The sequence below is a fragment of the Pocillopora damicornis genome, chromosome 7, assembly GCF_964200805.1.
Source record: "Pocillopora damicornis chromosome 7, jaPocDami1.2, whole genome shotgun sequence".
Lineage (NCBI taxonomy): Eukaryota > Metazoa > Cnidaria > Anthozoa > Scleractinia > Pocilloporidae > Pocillopora > Pocillopora damicornis.
In genome coordinates this window covers 8,806,567-8,828,497 of record NC_142676.1, presented here as the reverse complement: position 1 = coordinate 8,828,497, position 21,931 = coordinate 8,806,567, and the positions used below count along the sequence as shown (strand labels likewise).

The following is a 21,931-nucleotide window of genomic DNA, read 5'->3' as shown; positions in this document are numbered from 1 at the left end:
TTAGTCTCCCTTTGATCGGCGCATATAATTCATAAGTAGAGGTCGTCGGGTGCTCCCCTGTCGAATATTTTAAGTCTACAGAAGATAATTTTGAGGATTTTCTTGGGCATATCATGGAGTACATCAGAGACAAACGTGCGACGCGCAGATACATGAGAAGACACAAGTGCTTTTCACTGTAAGTATTAAGCCCGCTGGGCTCGTCTTTTTCAGGTGAGATAATCTCGAATTAATCTGATTTAATCTCATTAAATATGTCATGGGCCGACTAGCTCAAGTTATCAACACTCTCGAGTTAGCAGCTGGATAATGTTACTATGTCGATATTCTAATGTTATGGTTTTTGCCCGCCTGTCTTTTCTTTGCAGTTTCGTATTTCAAACGCGTGATTCAGTAGCAGTGGAGATGACACCCAGGAAGGGTTTCCCGCCCTTCACTGCGGTCATCAGCCCTGAATTAAGTCCACAATTGACTTGGTTCATTCTTAGTTCGAAAGTTTGTGGATCAACGCCGACGCAATACTTTAAGCGGTCGCCTGTTGTCGCCAGTTTTCCAAGCGATTTTCAAAGAATCGACAGTGCCCACATTCGGCTGCTAGATGGCCGCCAGTACTCGAACAATAAGTCCTCTAATGCAACGGAAATTGTCTGTTCCTCGTTTGGGTTGATAACCACTCTGCTTCGCCGTTCTTCTTCAGAAAGGTCTGAGTTCATTTCGCAGCTGAGAGATTTGCTGAACTCAGTAGATCTCAGTAAAATGTCTGTCGACGAAGAAAATGAAGGCCAAGCAAACAAAGAACGACCACGTGCTTCACGATGCTCTGAAATGCCAACGACACCAACGAACAAGACATCATCTGTGGCCATGACACCCCAAACAGTGGAAACTCGCAAAGAGCTGAAAAAAATAATGTTTCCCTAAATCTAAAGGAGATCAGCGAAAAGGAAGATTTGGATACTCCAGAAAAAGTGCTGTTGATGAAGCAGCGAAGCAGTCGCGTCGTCAAGGACGTGCAGGACGTGTGCGAAAGAAACAGGGAAAGTTTGACGATGGTGCTTTCGAACATGTGCGCATTTGGCGACCCAGAAGCGAAGGCCATCATCAATGAAATTGTCGAAGAGGTGGCTGTAAAAAGGGGAGTAAAGAGGAGTGTGGAAGAGCTAGTTGGCGACGACACAATGTCGAAGTACGTGGCTTGTCCTTTTCCAGGCGATGGCGAGAGTTTCTTCGAAAACGTGGCAATCCGTGATAAACATCACAGGGCCCGGAAGGACGCGGGTAAGATGTTTAGTTACGTTGGTCTTGCGTCGGTATATTAATATTCATACTTGGCGCCCTGGCTAAGGGAATAAAAGAACAAAAAAAGAACTATTCCATCGCGAGCCTCAATGTTTAAACCAGCTCTTTCTTTTGTTTTATTCAGTTATTCCCGTAAGCGAAGCCAAGTACAGGAAAAGATAAGCAGGCTTTTTTTTATTAGTCAAGCGGGCGTTTTACTCAACTGCGTCTTCAAAATTACCCTATGTCTGTTTTCCAGAGCAATTTGAGCCAGTGGTAAGCTCTTTTTCAGCTGGTGAGATATGCTGGGAGCCGGCTCTTAGTGACAAACCCTGGACCATTAATATATAAGGTCATCGCCCTACTTCCTATTAATATTCAATGACACCAAGTGTAAATCTAAAATATAGTCTTTAAAGTTTTTTCCCATGAAATTCTGTTGATAGATGCTGTTTGAACTGGTATAGCTTTATTCATCAAGAACTCAAAAATATATATGAGGAAAATAAGTGGTACTTTAACTCATTTTTTCAAATTTGAAGAACATAGGGCTGGCAAAGTGATAAAAGTTTCTCATAAAATGGTCACGAAGACCCTTCTGACTGTAACAATGTTATTGTTACAGGTCAAAATTATGTTCAAGGGAAGATTTTTTAACCTACAGAGGTTGATTCTCTGTTTCCTTTGTTTCCTAGAACTAGTAGGAGACAAAGGAAACAAAGAATCAACCTAGATTAAAAAGTTTAATCTTTGCTTTTTATCACCTTACTTTCTATTATTTTCTTAGAAATCCTCTCACATGCCTCTCCTCCTCAACTAAAACCAGATCAAGGCAGCTAAGAAGATGGTTTTTGGAGCTCGTAAGGAGTATATGGGGGTTAAGAAGGTGGCTCCTCCTATACAAGGTTTCTCTGTGAATTTGAGGTCTGTTGTGGAGTTTAATTGTAAGGGAACAAAGGCTGCACCAGCTGTCTTCACATGCCTTGCGACTGATGATGAAGCTTGATGGGAGACCATTTTGGGGTAAAATTATGTGATAATGCATGCTGTCTCTGCAATTTTTCTCCGTAAATTATTTTATTATTATTGTTATAAAAGGTCGTTCCCCACGTATGATAATCATCCACATATTTTTTTTTTGTGTGTGTTGTACTTCCAAATCAAAATAACTATAACTGTGAAATTTTTTGTCTTGACTACTTTAGTGTCAAAAATTGTTTTGCAGGTAGAGCTCAGGTGTTGTTTGGAATTGTTCCCCGTGATGGTGCTGTATTTATAGCCAGCAAAGTGTAAAATCAGTCTACCCATTGACAATTGCCAACTGTAAAGAAGACAGGTTTGTGAATTGCAACTTGCTTGAACTCTTTACTATCTTCTGGCTAGAATATGCTTGTGGTTGTATGTGCATTTAACTTAAATAACACCATGACAGATTTTTGTATGCCCCACTCAGTTGCAATATGACAATATCACCAGGTCATGCATCCACTCTGAGATCTAAGTGGATCGATATTAATATCCCTAATTTGGCTTTAATGCACTAAATTTAATAATGACTGTATAGATTTTTGGTTTTTGTTTGTTGACAGAGACAACCTCAAGATTCTTCTTGAGGATATCAACCACCAGAAGAAAATATTAAAGGAAGGAACAAGGAATAACAGTTGATGGTAGACATTACACCGTTGAATTTCTGGGTAAGAATCAATGTTAGTCTTGGAATTTGCTTTAAAAGTCAACTTCTTGTTCATGATACTATTTATAGCAATTAATTGTGTTTCTACCCAATTGGTAGTCTGACTAGAACTAGATTGAAGCAGTAGTCAAACTATAGTAAATTAAGAGTTTTTTTATGTTGTAAAACATTTTCAAGGTTTAACTGCAGCAGCAAGAAATAAAACCTGGAATTTATTACTATTGTACGTCAGAAATTGATTTGACTACCCTTTTCTTTAGATACATTAGAGATTAATTTTCTAGAAAGTTTAGCATGTTAACTTTTGCTTTCCAATTTCTGTTAGCAAACTTAGTTGTACTGGACTATAAGACCTTGGTACTTCTTTTGGTGAAGAAGACGAATGCTTCATTCATGTTAGGTGGTAGAGGTGTCAGTGTTGAGTTCTGTTTCATCTGCAATGCTATCAGGGTAAAGTACTCAAATGATATAGAAATTAGTATAGGGCAACTGCAACTTGTGCTGTTAAAGTTGAGGTACATAAATACATTTAAAAATCACTGAAAGTGTGAATACATGTACTGTAAAAAGAACAGGGCTCACACAGAGTCATAAATTCTTGGAAAAGTCTTGATTTTCCAGACCTGGAAATAGTCTTGAAATTGAAGATAATGTCTAGAAATATAGTTCAAGTCTGGAGTTTTTTCATAGCTACAAAAAGTGCTTAATAAGTTCATTTTTTTTTCCCTGTGGTCAATTCGATCTTGCCTGTAGCTAAGACATTCAATCTCAGAATGAGAAGTTTCATAATTGCACCATGGCTACTGTACATTTGCAGTGCATCATGAAAGAAGCTTGGTTTCTGCATTTTTCAAGATCTCTATTGATCACCTATTTGACAATCTTCAGTCTGGAAAAATAAATTGATGTTTTGGAAAAAAGGTCTGGGAAAAGTCTTGAATTTTGGATCCAAAAATCTGCATAAACTCTGAAGAAGATAATCGGAAGCATGATAAATTTGTAGTTCTATCTGAAATTATAAATTTTTCTAACTTATTCAACATTATGTACTATTATTCAGTTTGATAGTGTACCTGTTTTTGTCAGGGTTGCAAATGCCATGATGTTGCTCCAGATGAGACATGCCTAGATTGCCTCAGAAGCAGATGCAACATAGGAAGGTGTGTAGGCAGTGTAACCCAGTATTTTCTCTAGTTAAAGGCAACTAACATAGGCTGCACTTTAGGTGGCACACCCATGGGTGCAGTGTAACCCAGTATTTTCTGTAGTTAAAGGTAACTAACATAGGCTGCACTTTAGGTGGCACACCCATGGTGCAGTGTAACCCAGTGTTTTATTTAGTAAAGGTAACTTCCTTTGGCTGCACTTTAGGTGGCACACCCATGGGTGCAGTGTAACCCAGTGTCTTATTTAGTTAAAGGTTATTAACATAGGCTACACTTTAGGTGGCACATCCATGGGTGCAGTGTAACCTAGTGTTGCTAATGAGTGACTGTAACCCAGTTCAGTTTTTTCTAGAAAGTGCTGTCCTTTACGTAGCATAAAGACATGCAGACATTCTCTTTAAGACAATGAAATTGGTGTGAGGGAACATTTCCTCAAGTAGCATGGTAGCACAATGTTATGTAATTAATGCATTTTTCCAAATGTTTAGTACTTTTCGGAAGCTTTAAGCAAGGGCACCTTTGTAAGAGATTTTGGTACACATACTGAGATAATTGATTTGGAAGGCTCAGGTTTGTAGAGCGACAGTAGTAATAATACTTTGTTTTTTCTTTGGTTACAAGTTCTGATTTTTTCTCTCACTGGCTAAAGAAGGTTTACCATACTATAATATGACTTTATTGAGTGTTTTATGCTGAAATCAAAAAATTTTGGACAATGAGTTTGGAAAATATTAGAAAAATTAACTTATTGCTAATGATGAGCTTAGGAGCTGGTACCTTAAAGGTTAGTGTGGGGCCAAAAGCAAGCAGCAGAGAGGAGGTATATATGGCAACCCTGGAAGTGGGGACCATCCCTCAAGCAGCCCACTAACTGACACCATCACACTGAGAAAGTTCAGTGGAGATACTTATTGATGATAATACTTACAATACTGCCCGCCACTCAGATGATCAGTGAGCAATTATTGCGAAGTTAATACGATACGATGAGCAAGCAAGGCAACAATGCAAGTGCGACATTAGCCACAAACACAAAGGAGGCCCAGCAAAAACCCCAAGGGCTGCCACAGAGGTCATTTACTGCAAAGGCAGAGACCACTGACCAGCTTTGCTCCAGTTTAACTTTGCCTAAATGATATTTAGCCACATCAAAAGGAGCTTTTTGTTTTTGATTCCTCAAAAATATTTGTCCAAGGAAAACAAAATGTTTACTTGCAACAGTTATTTGAATGATGTGATAACCTATAGGGCCTCTCATTACAGTCTTTCTCAGGTCTTATTTCAGTTTTTGGCTGTTTTGCAGATATTAAAGCTGACATGGAGTCTCGCCTTGTTCAGTGGCAAGGCAAGTTGGATGAGCTACATGTCTTTTTCAAGAAGTTGTGCAAGTCACGCAAAAAGTCACTATTCAAAGAAGAGGATGCACTCTTGACCTCTGTTGCAAACATACAACTGGAATTGGTGAAAAGGGTAATTACTGATCTTACTGATTAGAAGCCAATTTTGAGTTATCTGTGAGTTATTTTATTGCTTTTATTAGTAGCATGTGTGTAGTCAAAAGTTCTTGTTTTTGTTTGTTTGTTTATGTGTTCGGTCAATATCTGAAACACTGCCTATGCCGTGAACAAGCTTTCAACAATATTGCACATTTCCAAATAATATTTTCTAACATCCAATAGTTATTATTATCATTCGTTGCAAATTTTTCTTCCTTTTCATCGGCGGAGATTCCAACATGCGTCCTGCAAATAATGGTCTGCTCATGTGCAGTGTTGTTCAACTTTGAAAATAAAAACAAACAAACTCAGTGATCAAATGGTAAAACATCAATTAAACTCGGTCATCACAAAATATTGTGATTTGTCTGTGTCTTGCAGATCAATTTGATTTTAATTGATCTGCTTGCTACAGACAAATCACGATATTTTGCTCAACCTTATCCAAAAATTGTTAATTCTTTGTAAATCAATGCTAAACACATCAATTTATACTGCTTCTAATTGAAATGGAGTGTCTCTGAGTCTTAATGAAAGACTTATTTGCCTTAATACATTCTTAGTATGTAACCTATTGCATAACATTAAATTCTAGGTGTGCAGAGAATGGAAAGAAATTGCCCTGATGACATGTGAAAAAGTTTTTAAAGAGACAGAACAAGGAGAGATTGACCTCTTTGATGTCAAGGTATGTTTATTTTTAACATTGCATTAATCATATGTCTCACGTTTTTATCACTTACTTGTTCAACTAATCAGCAGTGTCTATTTTTAAGGGTTTTTATTAGATATAGTAGCAATCACAGGGGTGGGTTCAAGGAAGAAAATACTGTAAATTATAACCTTTTGTATTTTAAGATTTATTTAAAATACAGTTTGTATTTGTTCAGTTATTGATCGTCCTCTGCAAGCACCTTCCACCCAGAACTTTTTTCATCTGCCCAGTATATTTTAACAAGCAAGTCCCCACATATTTTGATGCTGTTAGTTAAGCAAGCAAATTTCAAAATGAGGTTAACATACTGTTTATATCACTTAATGCATATCTTATTTTTAACATTTTTACATAGTGCAAAGAATGGGGTTTCTTGTTAAGAGAGCTATTTGGGAGCAGCCTGGGAACTGGTGATTACGGACATCTTCTGATTGACCATGCACCCATGCTAATGAGATGTTTTCTCTCCATGAGAGAATTTAGTCAGCAAGGCTTTGAGGCTACCCACAAGGAACAATGCCAACTTTGGCTAAAAGCCTCAAGCCATGATCACCATGGAGAAGCATCCTCAAGTGAGTTAGCCTTAGGAAATATAATTTAACCTTGGCTAGTAACGTCTGCAAAGCAGTGCTGAGGTCATTTGTTCTTGACCCCCAACAGACTCCAAATTGCCACAATTGTGTTTTGAATTTCCTTTTATCCTGATCAGCAAACCAACAATGGCTTTGACAAATGCCATATACTCAAATCCTGAGACACAGTTGGGGGGCCCAGAACAAGGATTTTGGTACTGATTTACAGACAGAATTAATTGGAGTTTAATTTCATCTGTGGCACAGACTACAAATGAGTTGGCCTTAAAAGAAATTTCTAGCCACCAAACTGTTCATCACACAACAATTTTAAGATCAAGTGTAGTGAAATTACAGCACTAGCTGTTTTAGTCTTTAAAATAATCTTGATTAAAATGGTGATAATCTGTTCTCCTTTGTTCTTTCCCTTTATGATCTGTTACACTGCAGTTGAGCAAATACTGGTACATTTCTACACTGAGAAAATGTTATTCCTGCACCTTTGTCTCAGAGAAGCTATAAAATCAGTTGAAGGTAGCTTGTTAGATTAATTCTTAATTGGCAATGAATTGGATTACTTGTTTCAATGCTGTGCTTTGCACCCATTGGATCCTGGCACCTTACTTTTTCTCTTTGCTGATTTACACCCTGGATTTAACATGTTAAAAGCAATGGGCTCTCTTTCATTTTTCTTAGAACACAGCCTTGTTGATGTAGTTGCCTTTACTAATGCATATAGCTTTAACCCTTTGCCTTTCATAGTTGTAAAATGTAGCAGTGTTGGAGCGGTATTTTGAGTTAATGGCCTGTAATACTGCTCAAGACAATATTTAAGTTGCATACCAGAGTTTGATTAAAGAGCTGAGATGGCCTTTCCTCCTGATTTTTTTTTTTTTTACTGTTTGCATACAATATTTGTGTTTATACAGTTTGTGAACTGGTAACTGTAACAGTTATATATTCTCTTTCAATACCTGCTCATGTTAGGAAATAGATGGAATATCAAGAAAAGTTTGAATTTATATTTCAGCAAAGAATGGTAAACAGGATGGCAGGTACACCTTCTATTTTGCTGGTTGTGGGTGGAAGTTAAAGGAAGTTTTCTGGAGCCCCTGAAGACATCCAGTGGATCAAGGTCATGCACCATCTCATGACACTGATGTTTGGGCAGGATTTCTTCGAGTACACCCTCGATGCAGAAAAGACATGTCACGTGCGGGATGATTTCCTGCCCAAATTCAAATACAGTAGAGAAGAATGGCTAAGTGAATATACAGACATGTTAACTGGCATTGGCAATGTGGTCTCAGTTGAGAATGGTATGTTTCCTGGAAAGGTGCAACTGCACCTTTAACTAGAAATGCTTGTTTCTTTTAAACACAATATCATAGATTATATTCTATAAGGAGGTGTTTCTTTTCCTTTCCCTCGGAATGTCAACTTGTATATGTTACAGGTCAAATTTCATTTGAGGTTTATTTGATTTGACCTAGGTTGATTCTCAGTTTCCTTTGTTTCCTAACCCTAATTCATGAGTAATTAGTGCTAGGAGAAAAAGGAAATTAAGAATCAATCTGGGTTGGAAAATTAAACCTGAAATCAAATTTAACTGGTAACATGTATCTTAATGATATTTTGTTATGAAATTTCTTGTATTAGTGTATAAATTAGGCAGTGAGGTCCCTTTTTAAGCTTTAGATCTTTGCGGTTTTTTATATTACATAGTAAATATATATATGTTATTTGCCGGCTGGAAGGTCCGTATGGTGAAAAACTGTGACCGAGGTCTTGAAAGCATTATCAAGACCGAGGTCACAGTTTTTCACCATACGGACCGACCCTTAGCCGGTAAATAACATATGTATTGTTTTTAAACTTGACGAAATTCTTTCCGAAAGAACCCGAATGATTTATGGACGTAAATACGGCAAGATCTTCTATAAACTGAACAATTTTTGAGTGGGGAAATGGTAGTTAAAATGGAGGTGATGCAAATTTAAGAGAGATGCCTCAGCGAAACATTTTCATTTCCGTAACGATAAAGGTGATTTAAAAGGCTTCCAAACAAACTTTGAAACATTATTTTTACAAGTATCTGTCACAATCTGACACCTGTCAATTGGAGAGCGCGCAAGAAAAAAAAAGCGTAGGAACATTTGAAAACCAACAGAACTAGTTTGGCAAGGACTGTCACGACAATGTTTTCTTCAAAATCAGTTAATGATCTAACGGAAAGTATTATTCACTCTCATCGACCATTCATTCATGTACGAAGATTTACCTCTGTTCATTAAGTAAACGGCGAGGAAAGTAATTGTGAGTAAATTCAGTTTTTTTATTTTGAAGTTGTGAGAGTTTGCTCGTTTGTTTGCTGTAATGGCTTGTTTAACTCTGATCTTTCCTTCACAAAAACTAAATTCGAACGGCACACTCCAACGAGACACAAGGGAATGTAATGCGGCCTTTTCTCAAAAAATTCCTTCAATTTCTGTTGTGCAATTTAAGGTACAAATGTCCAAATTGAACGGAATTGGAAAGACTCACCAGGAGCGTATATTTGTTGTAGAACTTAAATTAAAACTTCGCTCGTTCTTTCACTATGAACAAATTGCTCGAGAAAATTCAGATATTAAATGAATGAAAGTTCCATCGTTCAGTTTAACTGTAACCAAATACCTCACGTTTCAACTTTCTGGGTACTTTTTGTGAACGATTAAAATTAATTGCAGACGGTTTTTAGGCCGCTTGTCAACCAACGTAATGACACTATTGTTTATACAAATTCATTCTGAAACCAATATTTTCTGTCAACCAAAGTGATTTGATAGAGAGAAAAGAGAGGATTCATAAGTTATTTATTGGCTTGAGGTAGTGACCGACGTGTTTGTTTAAAAATACTGCCCAGCCGGAAAACGAGGTATATTTATGAAAAATGACAACGAAAGTTGGGATGTACTCGGCGACTCACGAAAGCGTTACCGTGGCCCGTGGGCAGAGATAGGAAAATACTGACCGGGTAAAGAACCAATCAGATTGCAAGATTCGTTACCGTGCCCTCTAAAAAAACAATAAATATTAGTACTATGTGCTTCTCTACGATCCGAAATAAAATAAAGTTATGTATGCATGCATGCATGTATGCTTGCATGTATGTATGCATGCACCGTTGTGTAGCAGAGGGGCATTTTGTTGCGCATGCGCCAAGAAAATTTGTTCGGCGCGTTCGGCGCCATTTTGATATTTTCAGCGCGCTTTTGCGGGTTTTCAACTGAGCGATCGACACCTTTCTGTGATATTTTTTGGAGAGGGATGGAAGAGTATGACAAGTTTACTACCATTTCTAACTCTGTGGATACTTGTGGAGTTTGCTGGCTCTTCGGATGAGGATATTTTAATGATCAAAGTGCGAACAAAACGCGAAAAAAAGTCGAAAACTTGAAGTTTGAGATTTGATTTGCCGGCGATCAAGATGTGCACATGAGACTACAAACCTTGAAGGTTAGTCTTAAGATGTTGATGTCTTACTTCTATAAATCACGAAGTGATGTGTGGAGGCGATCGTGAGATATTCGTTACGATAATAGAAGGTAGTTTACAATTTGATCTTATTTTACTTCAACTTTGAAATAAAATTACGTTAAGTTCGAGGTGGCCCCCAAGCTTCAAATCACTTCAAATAACATCTTATCTTCTTTCTCTTTGTTGTCCCATTGGACACAAGGCTTAAAAAAATGTTCCAGCTTCAGGATTGAGTTGCTCTTTCTATAACCTTCGGCGAATTCGTTTTTGGGAGGTTGAGGTGGATTTTCAAAGTCATGGCTCACAACTGTCTTTGGCCATTTTGCTCTCCAAGTCTGTTGTACTTGGTACGTAGGCATGCGTCTTAACAACGTTTATAATCTTGCCTCGATCATCTGCGGTTTTATCTAATTTTTTTGCTGTGTTTTGGAGAGAATTTTTCTGATTGCCCTTTTGGGCTTGAAGGGCTAACTAGAGGAAAAACTTCGGTAGAACTTGTTTTATCACATGGCCCCCAAATCTCTCACCACTGTCAGTTCATTGTTTATTTATTTAGCCTTCGGTCTAACCAGTTCATTTACCTCAAAAAAATCCGTGGGCTTTGTCTCATGAGTTTAAACTGGTGCCGTTTTCTTCATGTTCATGTGTTATTCGAAACGGATGGCGTGGGTCAGCTTCATTCTGTCTTGTTTATTTCAGTAGAATACTTCTGCCATACGAAATGAATTTTGAGTCGAAGTGTACTATAAAACTCGCAGATTAAAATTATCTAACTTTCTCTGGTTCTTAAAACATGAGGTGAGCGATACAATAAATGAATAATTACTCAAGGGGCTGGAACTCTCTTTCTTTAGAATGTGAACTACAGTATTTCTGTCATATTTGAAAACGAATTTCGGGTTAAAATGTCTTCAAACCAGTTTGACTTGTATTTCTCTTTGCCAGATAAGTCTTGATCCTTCAATTTTTATTTCTTAATTGAGACTGATGATTGGAATTAACTATTGTGTTCTCTGCTGTTTAGGGAGATGTGAAGTGACCCCACTACATATGGTCAGTACTATTGACAGAAAGGATAGGTGTGACATTTGCTGTGGCAAGCTGGCATTCAAGAGAATGTCATTAGTACCAGAAGCTTACTACTGGTATAAATTATCAATCTTTTGTTCTCTCCACACAACTTGCCTCAACTAGCTTATGCTATATGCAACTTGTGTCTATACCTTTTTTTGCAACTATAAAATTACCAATAAAGTTTTTTGAAAGTTTTGTCCAAATTTCATGGGAAAACAATATGAGGAGTGATCAGGTGAAATATTGTCCTGTTCAATAACAGTGTTTGAGCTTCCAGGTAGAGCTAAAAATTTCTTAAGCGACTGATTTATGATTTTCTGCCTTAAAATTAGCACAGCCAAACCCCTGGCTTGAAAACTATTAATTTCTGCAAATAGACATCCAAGCTGATGCCCATTACTGCAGAATATGCAATATCAAAGTCCCCTTTTGACTTAGGTCTCATTTCTCTAAAATCTGATAGATGTAAAGCATCAATTTTCATAAAGAGATCAACAAACCTCTTCACATTAGTTTAATCTGACCTCACTAAGTCTTATTCCTGAAAAGAAAAGGCTTTTTTTTTTTTTTACCCTCACTGTTAAATATCAGCCTTACTGGTTCTTTGTTGTTTAGCATGTGTAAGAGTCTTTTCAGACCATCAAATTGTCACACAACTCTTGTAATTTAATAGGTTGGAGAATAAGGTTGCAAAGAGTGTATATGATTTTTTTGTGCAGTTGAAATGATAAATGATAGTGATTTTCACTGGGTAATAATTGATTTAACTATTCATCTTACAACTGGAAGCCCAAAGTAGTACTTGTTTTCTTTCACAATTTCCCCACATCATCGATCATATCTGATGATATTTCCGAGACTAATGATTGAAAAGACTTTATCTTACTCTGATAAAATCCATAATTATTCCTCCATTTCTAACCAGATGGAGCTACCATATCTCTAGCATTAGCATTGTCTTACTTTTTTTTACTCGACATTGACCTTTTTTATTTTGGTAATCGGCCCTGCCGGTTGTGATTCATGTCCAAAAAAAACTTTTGAAACAAAACATAAACCTCTGTAAACTTTACATTTTTGCCGAAATTGGAGGTACACTGCACTAGCAGTACAGTTGAAGCTCTAAAAAACGCTTACAGAAAGGCGAGTACTTCAAATGATCACCGATAACTTGAGATAGCAATGACACGATAAAAGTATACTATCCAATTCTTTTGTACTCTTCGACAGGCCACTTGCATCCTTCAAAAATAACATCATCTTCATCGATCGCCCAGACAATCACGAGACAAGACTCGAACAATCTTTTGCATTCTGAAAATAACTTCCTTCCACACATCACACAATAATTTCAAGGATTTGCCGCTTCCATCTACGTTACAGTAGAAAAAATGAGAAGAACGGTTGTCTCAAATACTCGAACCATTGTTTTTTCCGACGTATTTTACTGCTTCTTTTCTTTCGTGATTCTCGAAAGGAAAACCGACGCAGGCGCATACCAGCGGTTTCTCGTATCAAACTAAAATTTACCGGACATGCGCAACAAAATGCCCCTCTGCTCCGTTGTGTATGTTTGCGTGTATGTATGTGTGTGTGTATGTATGTGTATGTACTAATATTGACTGTAACACAAATTAATTTGGTTGTTATATCATTATTATTATTATTATTATTATTATTATTATTATTATTATTATTATCTGTCTTACTTTTTGAGAACATAAAAAAAGATAGTCAAGAAATCAACAAACGTACCATAATCTTTTGCTTTTCATGTTTCAGATGGCATTGATTTTCAAGCATCTTGTACAACATCAGAAGAAGAAAGGAAACAATCTGTGGCACATGAAGGTGTGGCTGTTTCTGAAAAGGTGAAGCTTGTTTCGACTTGTGAGCAGAAAGTGACTTTTTGTGATGAAGAATTACCAAACGTTACTGCTGGTCAGGACAGGTATAACAGGTTTTTCTACATTGTAAACTTTTAGATCTTAAATCCAACCATATAGTCAGGACATGTTATGCTTGAGCATCCTTGTTGTTATCTTCTCTATCTTTTTAAATTTACTTTAAATCGTCTGATTTTAGGTATTATTTGCAACCTAGTCCTGTCAAATTTAAAAATTTTGCTCCTTCCAAATCTGCTATTGATGATGCTAGAAAAATTCAGGTGTCAAAAACCCAACTGTGAACGTTCATATTAATAGTTTGGTGTCTATTAATATGTGATACTTTTCCAAAACACACGCCATTTTTACAATTATCATATTACATGGAAGACCAATTCAAATAGTGTATCTGAGCACGTATTGTTTTATATTTGTGTTTTTCCCCTTATTGTTTGTTTTGATAAGCTCTGATTTTGTTGTTTTATATTTCTGTTGGTGGTAAAGGAAATAACACTCAAACTATTTTTGAAATTTGTTATGTTGTATTCTTATCTATAGAGTCATAGCTGTGTTTCCACCACCACTGGCAGTGGGCAAGATACAGATTTTGAAGATGGATATTGAAACTTTGGATGATGGGAGAGAAGTCAATGATTCTGTGGTGGATTTGTTTTTAATGTAAGAAGAACTGGAAGCTCAAGGCTACTGGATACATCATCCTGATTTCTACACTGTTACTTAAAAAAATCAGTGCTTTATGGCATCATTTCTAAAACCAACCTTTATTTGTGATTAACAAGACAGTGACTGGCTTTCTGTTTACAGTGGAACCTCGCTGTTGCTAAGTGCCAATGGACTGGCAAAATTTGTTCGCTGTAACGAGGTCTTGTTATATTAGGTTCTTTCACATATACCGTAAAATTCTGGAGATAAGCCCCTCCAAAAATAAGCCACTCAAAAAGGGCCTTTGAAAAATGTAAGCCCTGAAGCTTATTTTCGGAATTTTACGGTATTTAATTTTATCGACGTAAAGAAAATTGTTTGTTATATCAAGGTTCCACTGCAGTACTTGGAAATATTAAACTACTTGCCATCGATCAATATTGACAGAATTTTTCTCTCAAGGTATGCTGCATCTAAACTGGATGAAGACCTGTTCGACAAGTGCCACATATTCAGCTCTTTTTCTTTTCCAAGCTGTCACGGAGAGTGAAGACTGGAGGAGTCTCTGCTTTACCATGGTAAATGTGTGCCATATCCTCATATTTCTTAAAGAGCAATTACTCAGCTTTAAAATTCTATGGGCTTGGTCACAGCTCACCAGTTCATTCACTGCAAAGTCAAAGCTTCGTGGCTAATAAATATTTTCCCTTTCATTATTTCATTATTTCATTATTTCATTATTTCATTATTTCATTAGTTCTTTTGTGTTTTAGTATCACAATCTTGCTTCACCTTCTCTGTAGTCCTGAGGACCGGCATGCGAGTGCTTCAACATTTACAAGAAATGTGGACATTTTTCAAAAGATGTGTCTCTTCATACATGTCTGTAGAAGGTATTTTCTACAATTTGTTAATGTTTACAGTTAGTGGGGGATGCGGGGATGCTCAGTTGTTGTTTCTCTAATCTGTTAGTTAGGCAATTTAATCTGGGAAAGTCACTGAATTATACATATGTAAGTGTGAACGTAATAATTTTCAGGTGAGGACAGGCAATGACTCCCATGAGTTTGACAGGAATGTACAAATAGTGTTTGTTCTGGGTACTCAGTAAATTATTGTGTTTTAAGTTTTAGCCAGTTACACTCCCTTTCTCCTCTCTGATTTTTATTAAACTATACAGTCAAACCCCGCTTCTCATTATTACGGACAGTCTGCTTTGTCCTCGGGGAAAGAAAGCCCAGCTTCTCTTCACCCCGTCAATACGGACACTTTTTATGGCCCCCTCAATGCCTGTATTAGCAGGGTTAGTTTGACCGTGTTATAATCTCTTTTCGTTTTAGCGGACACTGGTTCTTGGCACTGATCTATAACCTACCCTTTTTGGTTGGAAAAGCACGAATGGACAAAAATTCGCGGAGGTGTGTAGTTGAATTGTTTGTTGATAATTGTTCTGTTCCTGACTTCACCCCTGAATCAATGCCCCTTTACTACCCCAAGGTAAGACGTTAATCCAGTGATCAAAACACCCCTATCGCGCAAGTATTTTTCTACTTCTTTGTTGTGCATTGATGAGAGGGATTGCTCGTGAACGAATTTGAAGACTACGCTGTTGAACCAACAAGGGTAAAGATTTTTTTGTCACAATTGTGAGGTAAAAAGGGGACGATAATGATGGTTTTAGGTAGCTATCTTTTTACTCAAAGTGACATCAATAAAAATGCTTGGTCCCGCAGGTGCCGCAACAAGAAAATGGGTACGACTGTGGAGTATTTGTCATGCTGTTTTTTGAGACTTTCTTAAATCGAAAGGTAAGTCTAACTTTCTTTGTATCTAACATTACGAAACTGTTGACTGAGGAATACATTATCTTTCACCCACAAGCAGAATTGCCCAAAGCTGATTTGGTGAAACAAAGCGATTTTATTTCCGTACTCTTTTAGACATTTTGGCAACCAGTACTTGTTTGTTTTTTTAGTAACTTACGTTGAAGAAAAAAAAAACCATTCAATTGATTGCACAGGGAAATAAGATTTTAAAATTAAAAAAATGTTCCCTAATAAATTTTTGCCTTATAGTGGGATCAATCATGATGAGCATTATTATTTTTGCTTGGCTCCAATGATGAACAGTCTTACTTCTCTTCCGGTTTGACTAAAACCTTAACAGTTACTTGTTGTTTCTCTTTTAGTGTCCTGTGAGTGACCTACTTTCAGACCAAATCCTACTGTGGTATAATCAAAGTGCAGCTTTGCCGATGCGGGAAAGAATGACAAATATCATTCTAGGATTCGGAAATATTCTTAGTTGCGATTAGGTTGCTTAAATGTAAATAGTTCAGGGTGAATCTTCTTGTTTATTTCTGAAGCATAATGACATTATAAGAGACGCTCTTTGCTAATGGAAGACTGCGACGCTTTACAACGGTTTCGCTCCTTGTCAAATTCGCTACGTTCGAGTTCGCTACCTACAATTCGTGTCGCTACCTACTAGCAAAGTCTAAAACTTGCACCCTCGGAGGGGCAAGCTTTAAAGAATGAGAAGTACACTAAAATAATTTTGTTCTAAATCGACTAAGTGGTTTACAGAAAGTAATCTGTAGCGAAGTTGTTGCGAACCAGGCGGTAGCGAATTCGACAAGTAGCGAAACCGGTTGTTACCGTTGCGACGAGTCGCAAACAGGCAGCGTGCTTTGCTGACTAACATTCCAAGATTTAAGTTATTTTTTCTTGTCGATTTGGTTGTTTCGATATAAGTTGTTGTCATACAAACTTAAGCAGTGAAATTCAAACTCCACAACAATTTCAACTAAGTAGTACACTACGCGAAACCAATAGCTCGACTTATACCGTAACAACTGGTGAGCATTTTGTAATGTACATTTTTTTAAACATAAACGTAAGGCATCACGGTCCTTGATTTAGGAACTTGGAGCGAACGAATTTATCGATCGAACGCAGTACATTCAGAATACCCGGCCACTTGTCGAAACGCTTTTAGAATGAAGCATACACAAAGAATTGTCTTTTGTTATTCAGTGAGATGCAAACGAGTGGCAGGGTGTTCAGTAATCTAGCCGAATTATAAGAGCAGAGTAAAAATTTCCGGTTATTATTCAATATTTATTGATCATAAACGTCGAGTATGCATCCTTGCTTTAGGAACCTTAATAGCAAAGAAGAATAGAGTGTAAACAGTGTACAGTAAACCCCAATAACAAAGCGAGGATCTTAGAGTCCCTGTATATATACAACGTAACAATGATTTTATAGAAATCAGAAATTCAAACGCAAAGCGAACACAAAATCTCTTTCAAATACCTTGCACCTACTTGTTCAGCTTTTGAAATATTGAAAAGAATATGTAACTATATATGTGAAGTCTTCCTCTAAAAAAAATACAATTATTATTCAATATTTATTGATCATAAACGTCTATGCGTCCTTGCTCTAGGAACGTTAATAATAAATAACAACGGCATGTAACAGTGTACAGTATACCCTTGTAACGAAGCGATGGATATCTTTAGAGAATTCAAACGCAAAACGAACGCAACATCTCTTTCAAATACGTTGCACTTACTTGTTCAGCCTTTGAAAGATTGAAATGAATGTAACTATAATGAAGTCTTCCTCACAAAAAAGCGAAAAGTAAGTTTACCGTACTCTTAACAACGTGAGTAGAGACTCGGCCACCATATCAGTTCTAATTCCCTTGTACAGCGTCCTTCACCTGACCAATATCTAGGTACGAGCGGCTTGTCGGTCTTGAGTCCTGCCTTCTGGCTCTCGCTTTTGCATAAGCTAGTGATTCTTATGCTGACATTTCGGAGATATTAGGCACTTCATCGCTATTTCTGAATAAGGCTTTTGGCCGAAATTGCAGCAGGTCTTGCTCTTTAAGGTTTCCTCATTGAAATTTTATATGAAAAGCGCCGCGCTATTCTCTTGAAAATCGGCTGACGGATATGGGGAGCATCGCGCACGCTGTCTACCATAGGGTTTCCCAAACGACAGAGTAAATGAGCGAAGTACTTCTGTGGCACTTGAAGGCAATCAACATGGCACCATTTTCCTTTCGATGAAAATAAAGTTAGGTGTAAGTATGTAAGTCCAAGCACACCAAAATAAAGAACGCATTGCGGGTTAGAGCATTTACCTGGGTGATCCGGTACCAGTGATCCGTTGATTCCCTCCACAAGAACCCCAAGCCATTTGAGATAATCTCCCATTTCTTCGTCAATAAGTGCTGCTGCTTTGGCTGTTCACCTGGACTGTTTGATTCGTCCAAAAATTGTGCGATCTCGAGATTCCTTTCCTGGTGTTTCAATCCGAAATGTTTTTCCAGTGAAACACCTGTTTTAAACTTCTTTGTACATAGTTGACAGGGAGCTGAAAAAGGCATTTTTTTCTCGCAAGGTCAAAACAGTTGTCTAGTAACTTAGCAATGATCGACTTTCTCTGCTAATGCGGGGCGTGCCGAAAGTCGGCAGTCGGAAGTCAATGAACTTTCTCACTTTTACGAGTTTTCGTCAGTTATACAATTTGAAACAATGCTCTCAATCAATGACGCGTGACTCGCAAGCTTGAAAAATTCCGCTACTGTCGCAAACAATAGGTCCCTTTTATTAGCAAATGTGAGAAGAAACGAAGTCTCATGTGCCCGTTGGGCCAACCTTTTTTTCAAAGAGAACACCGATTGACAACGAATCCCATAACAACTTGAATTAACTGAGCCGGCACTCTGACCATTAAGTTATTGCATCGGATCTCAGCATTACAAGATGTCAAAATTTAGAAAACATACTGTCGAGGAAATGCGAAGAAGATCAAAAATGAGTAAACAAAGGAAGAAGTACAAACGGAACAGCGTGAAAGTTATTGGTCACCCATCTTCAACTGACACACCCGAGGAAGTCAGCGTAGGAACAACGAATTTTAAAAGGGGGGAAGTCAGTGAAGGAACAGCGAATTTTAAAAGGGAATGTGTTGGTAAAGAAGAAGGAAGTATAAACTATATCGAGGAAGACAAGTCGACCGTTCTCTCGACGGCAATTCTCATTGATGAATTCGGAACTATTGCATGATCTTCGGAAGATGTGATGCGTAGTATATGTACTGCGTGGATAACAAGAACAAAAACCAGAAGAGAAGGACAACAGCGGCATTTCATCATGTTTTGGGGTTCGTTACATCGATGTTCACAAAAAGTTGTGAATAAGAAATATTTCGCTTTAAGAGTCTAAAAGAACTTTATACAGTACTATCAGCCAAACCGGTAGAAGGGGGAAGTTTTAAAGTTCTGTTGATCGCCAAGTTTGCTTCTGATGTTGCTCTGAATGTTTCTTTAATCCTTTTGACCTTTTGTAAAACAGATGCAGTATGTATAAAACTTGTTGTTGTTGTCTTCGTTTTCACTTCGTCTATCAAATTTTATTTTTCTTGCGTTAGATCTACTTTTTTCGATTCGATTGCACCTTGACTATTTCTTTACCGCTATCCCTCTTGCATTATATTTATTAAATGAGCAATTTTTAAAAGACAGAAAATGTCCTTTTTTCAATAACGGGGCGGAATAAAACAATTACACAAAGATATTACTATGATACTTTTTGGTAGGATATATTTTATTTTTGACCAGCACTGTTATGCCTAATTTTGTCCATAAACGGACAAAATTGCTCCGATTTTGAGACGACATTACAGCTTTTTGGCAGCGATCGCCAAGAAACTGAATGTGCCACGGAACTACACCCAATTAAGAAAGATATTTTCTCCCTTCCAGTAGTCATTAGAAAGCCGTTTTGCCCTCTCAAAATCGGATTTAGTTCACACGTTAAGGGTAATAAACTGATAAAAAATGATTTACAATTATCCTGTCGTCAATAGGTTCTTATTCACGTAAGCTGGGTCATAAACTATTTGATAAGGCAGAATCACTGGGGAAGAAGTTTTTCTTCATTTTAAAATCGCTGAAATTGTAGTAACTAAACTTTGAATGAACTATTGTAGGAAGATTCATTACTTGACGAGGGAATTCCGCATTAAATTGCACGCGAAAAGCGATAAGAGAAGCGATGGGTGCGATATCGGTTTTTAAGTGCAATTTAACGCGGAATTCACGAGCCAAGTAATGGATTTTCCTTGAATTACATATTTGAATAAAAACAAGATAAAAAGAACCCAGCATTACTTATAGTTGTTATGTATACGTGGATGCGAAACAACATCACTTAGCCCCGCTAAACACCTTGCTTCGTTAACCAATCAGAAGGCGAGATTTTATGCAATGATGCGATTCTATCTGATATTAGGTCTGCTGACTTGGAAAATACTACACCTAAAATTTAACATCAGCAATCTTACGAGAGAAAACATAAAGGCTAGGTCTCTCTGACGGCTTATCTCTGGTTGACATTTCAACCAATTCTCGGACCCTCTCATAAAAGCCCAACAAAGACGATATCGCCTTAAGCATTCTTCCCAATGAAAAAATGTCACTGGCAACGCTATAGAGTCGTTCACTAACAACCTCAGGGGCTAAATAGCTTTTCCCTTTGCATTTCATAACGGCGCCGTTTCTGCGGTACAACGTAACAGATGAAACCTTAAGGCTCTTTCCAAAGTCAATAAGAACTGGGCTGAATTCCCCAGAGGCTGAGGGCCGTTCTAGTACAACATTGTTTCCTTTGATGTCGTTATGAAGGTATCCTTTAGAGTGCACGTGGTCTAAAACACTGTATATCTTTTTAAATATAGAAATACAGTTTGCTTTAGTAACTGCGTTGTTATCGGCCGCTTGATCGAGAGTTACACTTTCTTGCTGAATACCATGAAATTGAGTCACAAGGCATAATGGTGAGCCTTTTGTAACAACACCAAAAATCATGGGTAGATGTGGATGGTCCCCCAAAGCAGAAACGACCTTTGCTTCGTGGAGTAAATCTCTCCTTGCTCGTTCTTCATCCTCTGACGTTTCGTTGTGAGTCATTTGCTTGACAATAACGTCGATGCATCGATAGCGCCCGAGAAAACACTGTCCAAAGCTTTCACTCCCAACTGGATTTTTAGACAAGTATTTAATGTTTTCTGGCCTGAGTTATTTGGGTTCAAATCTGGATCCATTGCTTGCTGTGGTTTTTTTTCCAATTAAAAAGGTTTGATGACGTTTCCCACGAGGTTTCTGCGAGACAACTGCGTCGGGACCAACAGCCATTTGAATCATCTTAGCAGCTCTTGAGCAACCACCTAAGGCCTCTTTCTTCTCTTCACTGCCTGGTTTAAGCGCGAGGAGACGGGGTTTCTTGACATTTTGTGGCTCAAAATGTTGGTCCGAAGGAGTCGGTTTCTTTTCCTTAGCCTCAGAAGTACAAGGCACCAAGTCATTCGCTTCGCGGTTGAGTGATTGTAGTTCAACATTTTTATTTGTTGAATTCGGCATTTGCTTCCCTTGTTTCCTCTTTCTCCATTCTTTTCTCTGTCTGTTTCTTTCTTCTGGAGTGTTTTTCGTGATTTAATAACTCGCTCTTTTCGTTCTTCTTCATCTTCAAAATCCTTCACAAATTCCGCCATCATTATGTAGGTAATTTATCTAATTCCGAAACAGAAATGAGCTAAGTATAAAGTATAAAGTAAGTATAAAACAAAGGCTTGTTGGTGTGCAGGAAATTCAATGCTCGTTTTAATGAACTTGATGATATGTGAAAGCCCGAGTTGCTCTTCAATCGTTTCTGGTTTGCTTTCATTACGTGACATTCCTCTGTCAGAAGAGTGTCGGGAAAAACACCTCGCAAGGATCGTACGTGACAACACCCGCCACGCCTCGACTAACGCTAATTCCTTTAACTAAACACCTCTTGCTTGTCTTGTT

The 21,931-nt window shown here is 37.6% G+C and overlaps 1 protein-coding gene, 1 long non-coding RNA gene and 2 pseudogenes across 4 annotated transcripts; 3 read left to right on the top strand and 1 right to left on the bottom strand.

The window, feature by feature from the left end:
• LOC149042410 (uncharacterized) lies at positions 1-1,126 on the top strand. The gene is made up of 2 exons (XM_089213001.1): positions 1-178; positions 369-1,126. The coding sequence occupies exons 1-2, from the start codon at positions 114-116 to the stop codon at positions 919-921; spliced, it is 618 nt and encodes a 205-aa protein (XP_089069127.1). The 5' UTR covers positions 1-113; the 3' UTR covers positions 922-1,126.
• LOC149042408 (uncharacterized) lies at positions 206-17,493 on the top strand (annotated as a pseudogene). The gene is made up of 19 exons (XR_016188601.1): positions 206-1,278; positions 2,066-2,301; positions 2,504-2,614; positions 2,868-2,975; positions 3,300-3,424; positions 4,061-4,134; positions 4,629-4,710; positions 5,444-5,610; positions 6,232-6,324; positions 6,707-6,923; positions 7,374-7,457; positions 7,954-8,242; positions 13,299-13,467; positions 13,961-14,080; positions 14,528-14,643; positions 14,869-14,958; positions 15,406-15,483; positions 15,799-15,873; positions 16,254-17,493. The product of XR_016188601.1 is annotated as an uncharacterized LOC149042408 (transcript).
• On the top strand, positions 10,098-11,719 carry LOC149042409 (uncharacterized). 2 transcript variants are annotated; one of them, XR_016188608.1, is made up of 3 exons: positions 10,098-10,421; positions 10,717-10,789; positions 11,467-11,719. It is a non-coding gene; the product is annotated as an uncharacterized LOC149042409 (long non-coding RNA). The 2 variants fall into 2 exon arrangements; XR_016188609.1 differs by lacking the exon at positions 10,717-10,789.
• A 2,848-nt stretch (positions 17,494-20,341) lies between the features above and the next one.
• On the bottom strand, positions 20,342-21,636 carry LOC149042407 (uncharacterized; annotated as a pseudogene).
• Positions 21,637-21,931: the final 295 nt, after the last annotated feature.

What these genes read in the sequence shown, in the direction of transcription:
- LOC149042410 (XM_089213001.1), top strand. Translation starts at nt 114, where the DNA reads ATGGAGTACATCAGAGACAAACGTGCGACGCGCAGATACATGAGAAGA. An exon ending in AGACACAAGTGCTTTTCACT is followed by an intron (nt 179 to 368) that starts GTAAGTATTAAG and finishes TTTTCTTTGCAG; the next exon opens with TTTCGTATTTCAAACGCGTG.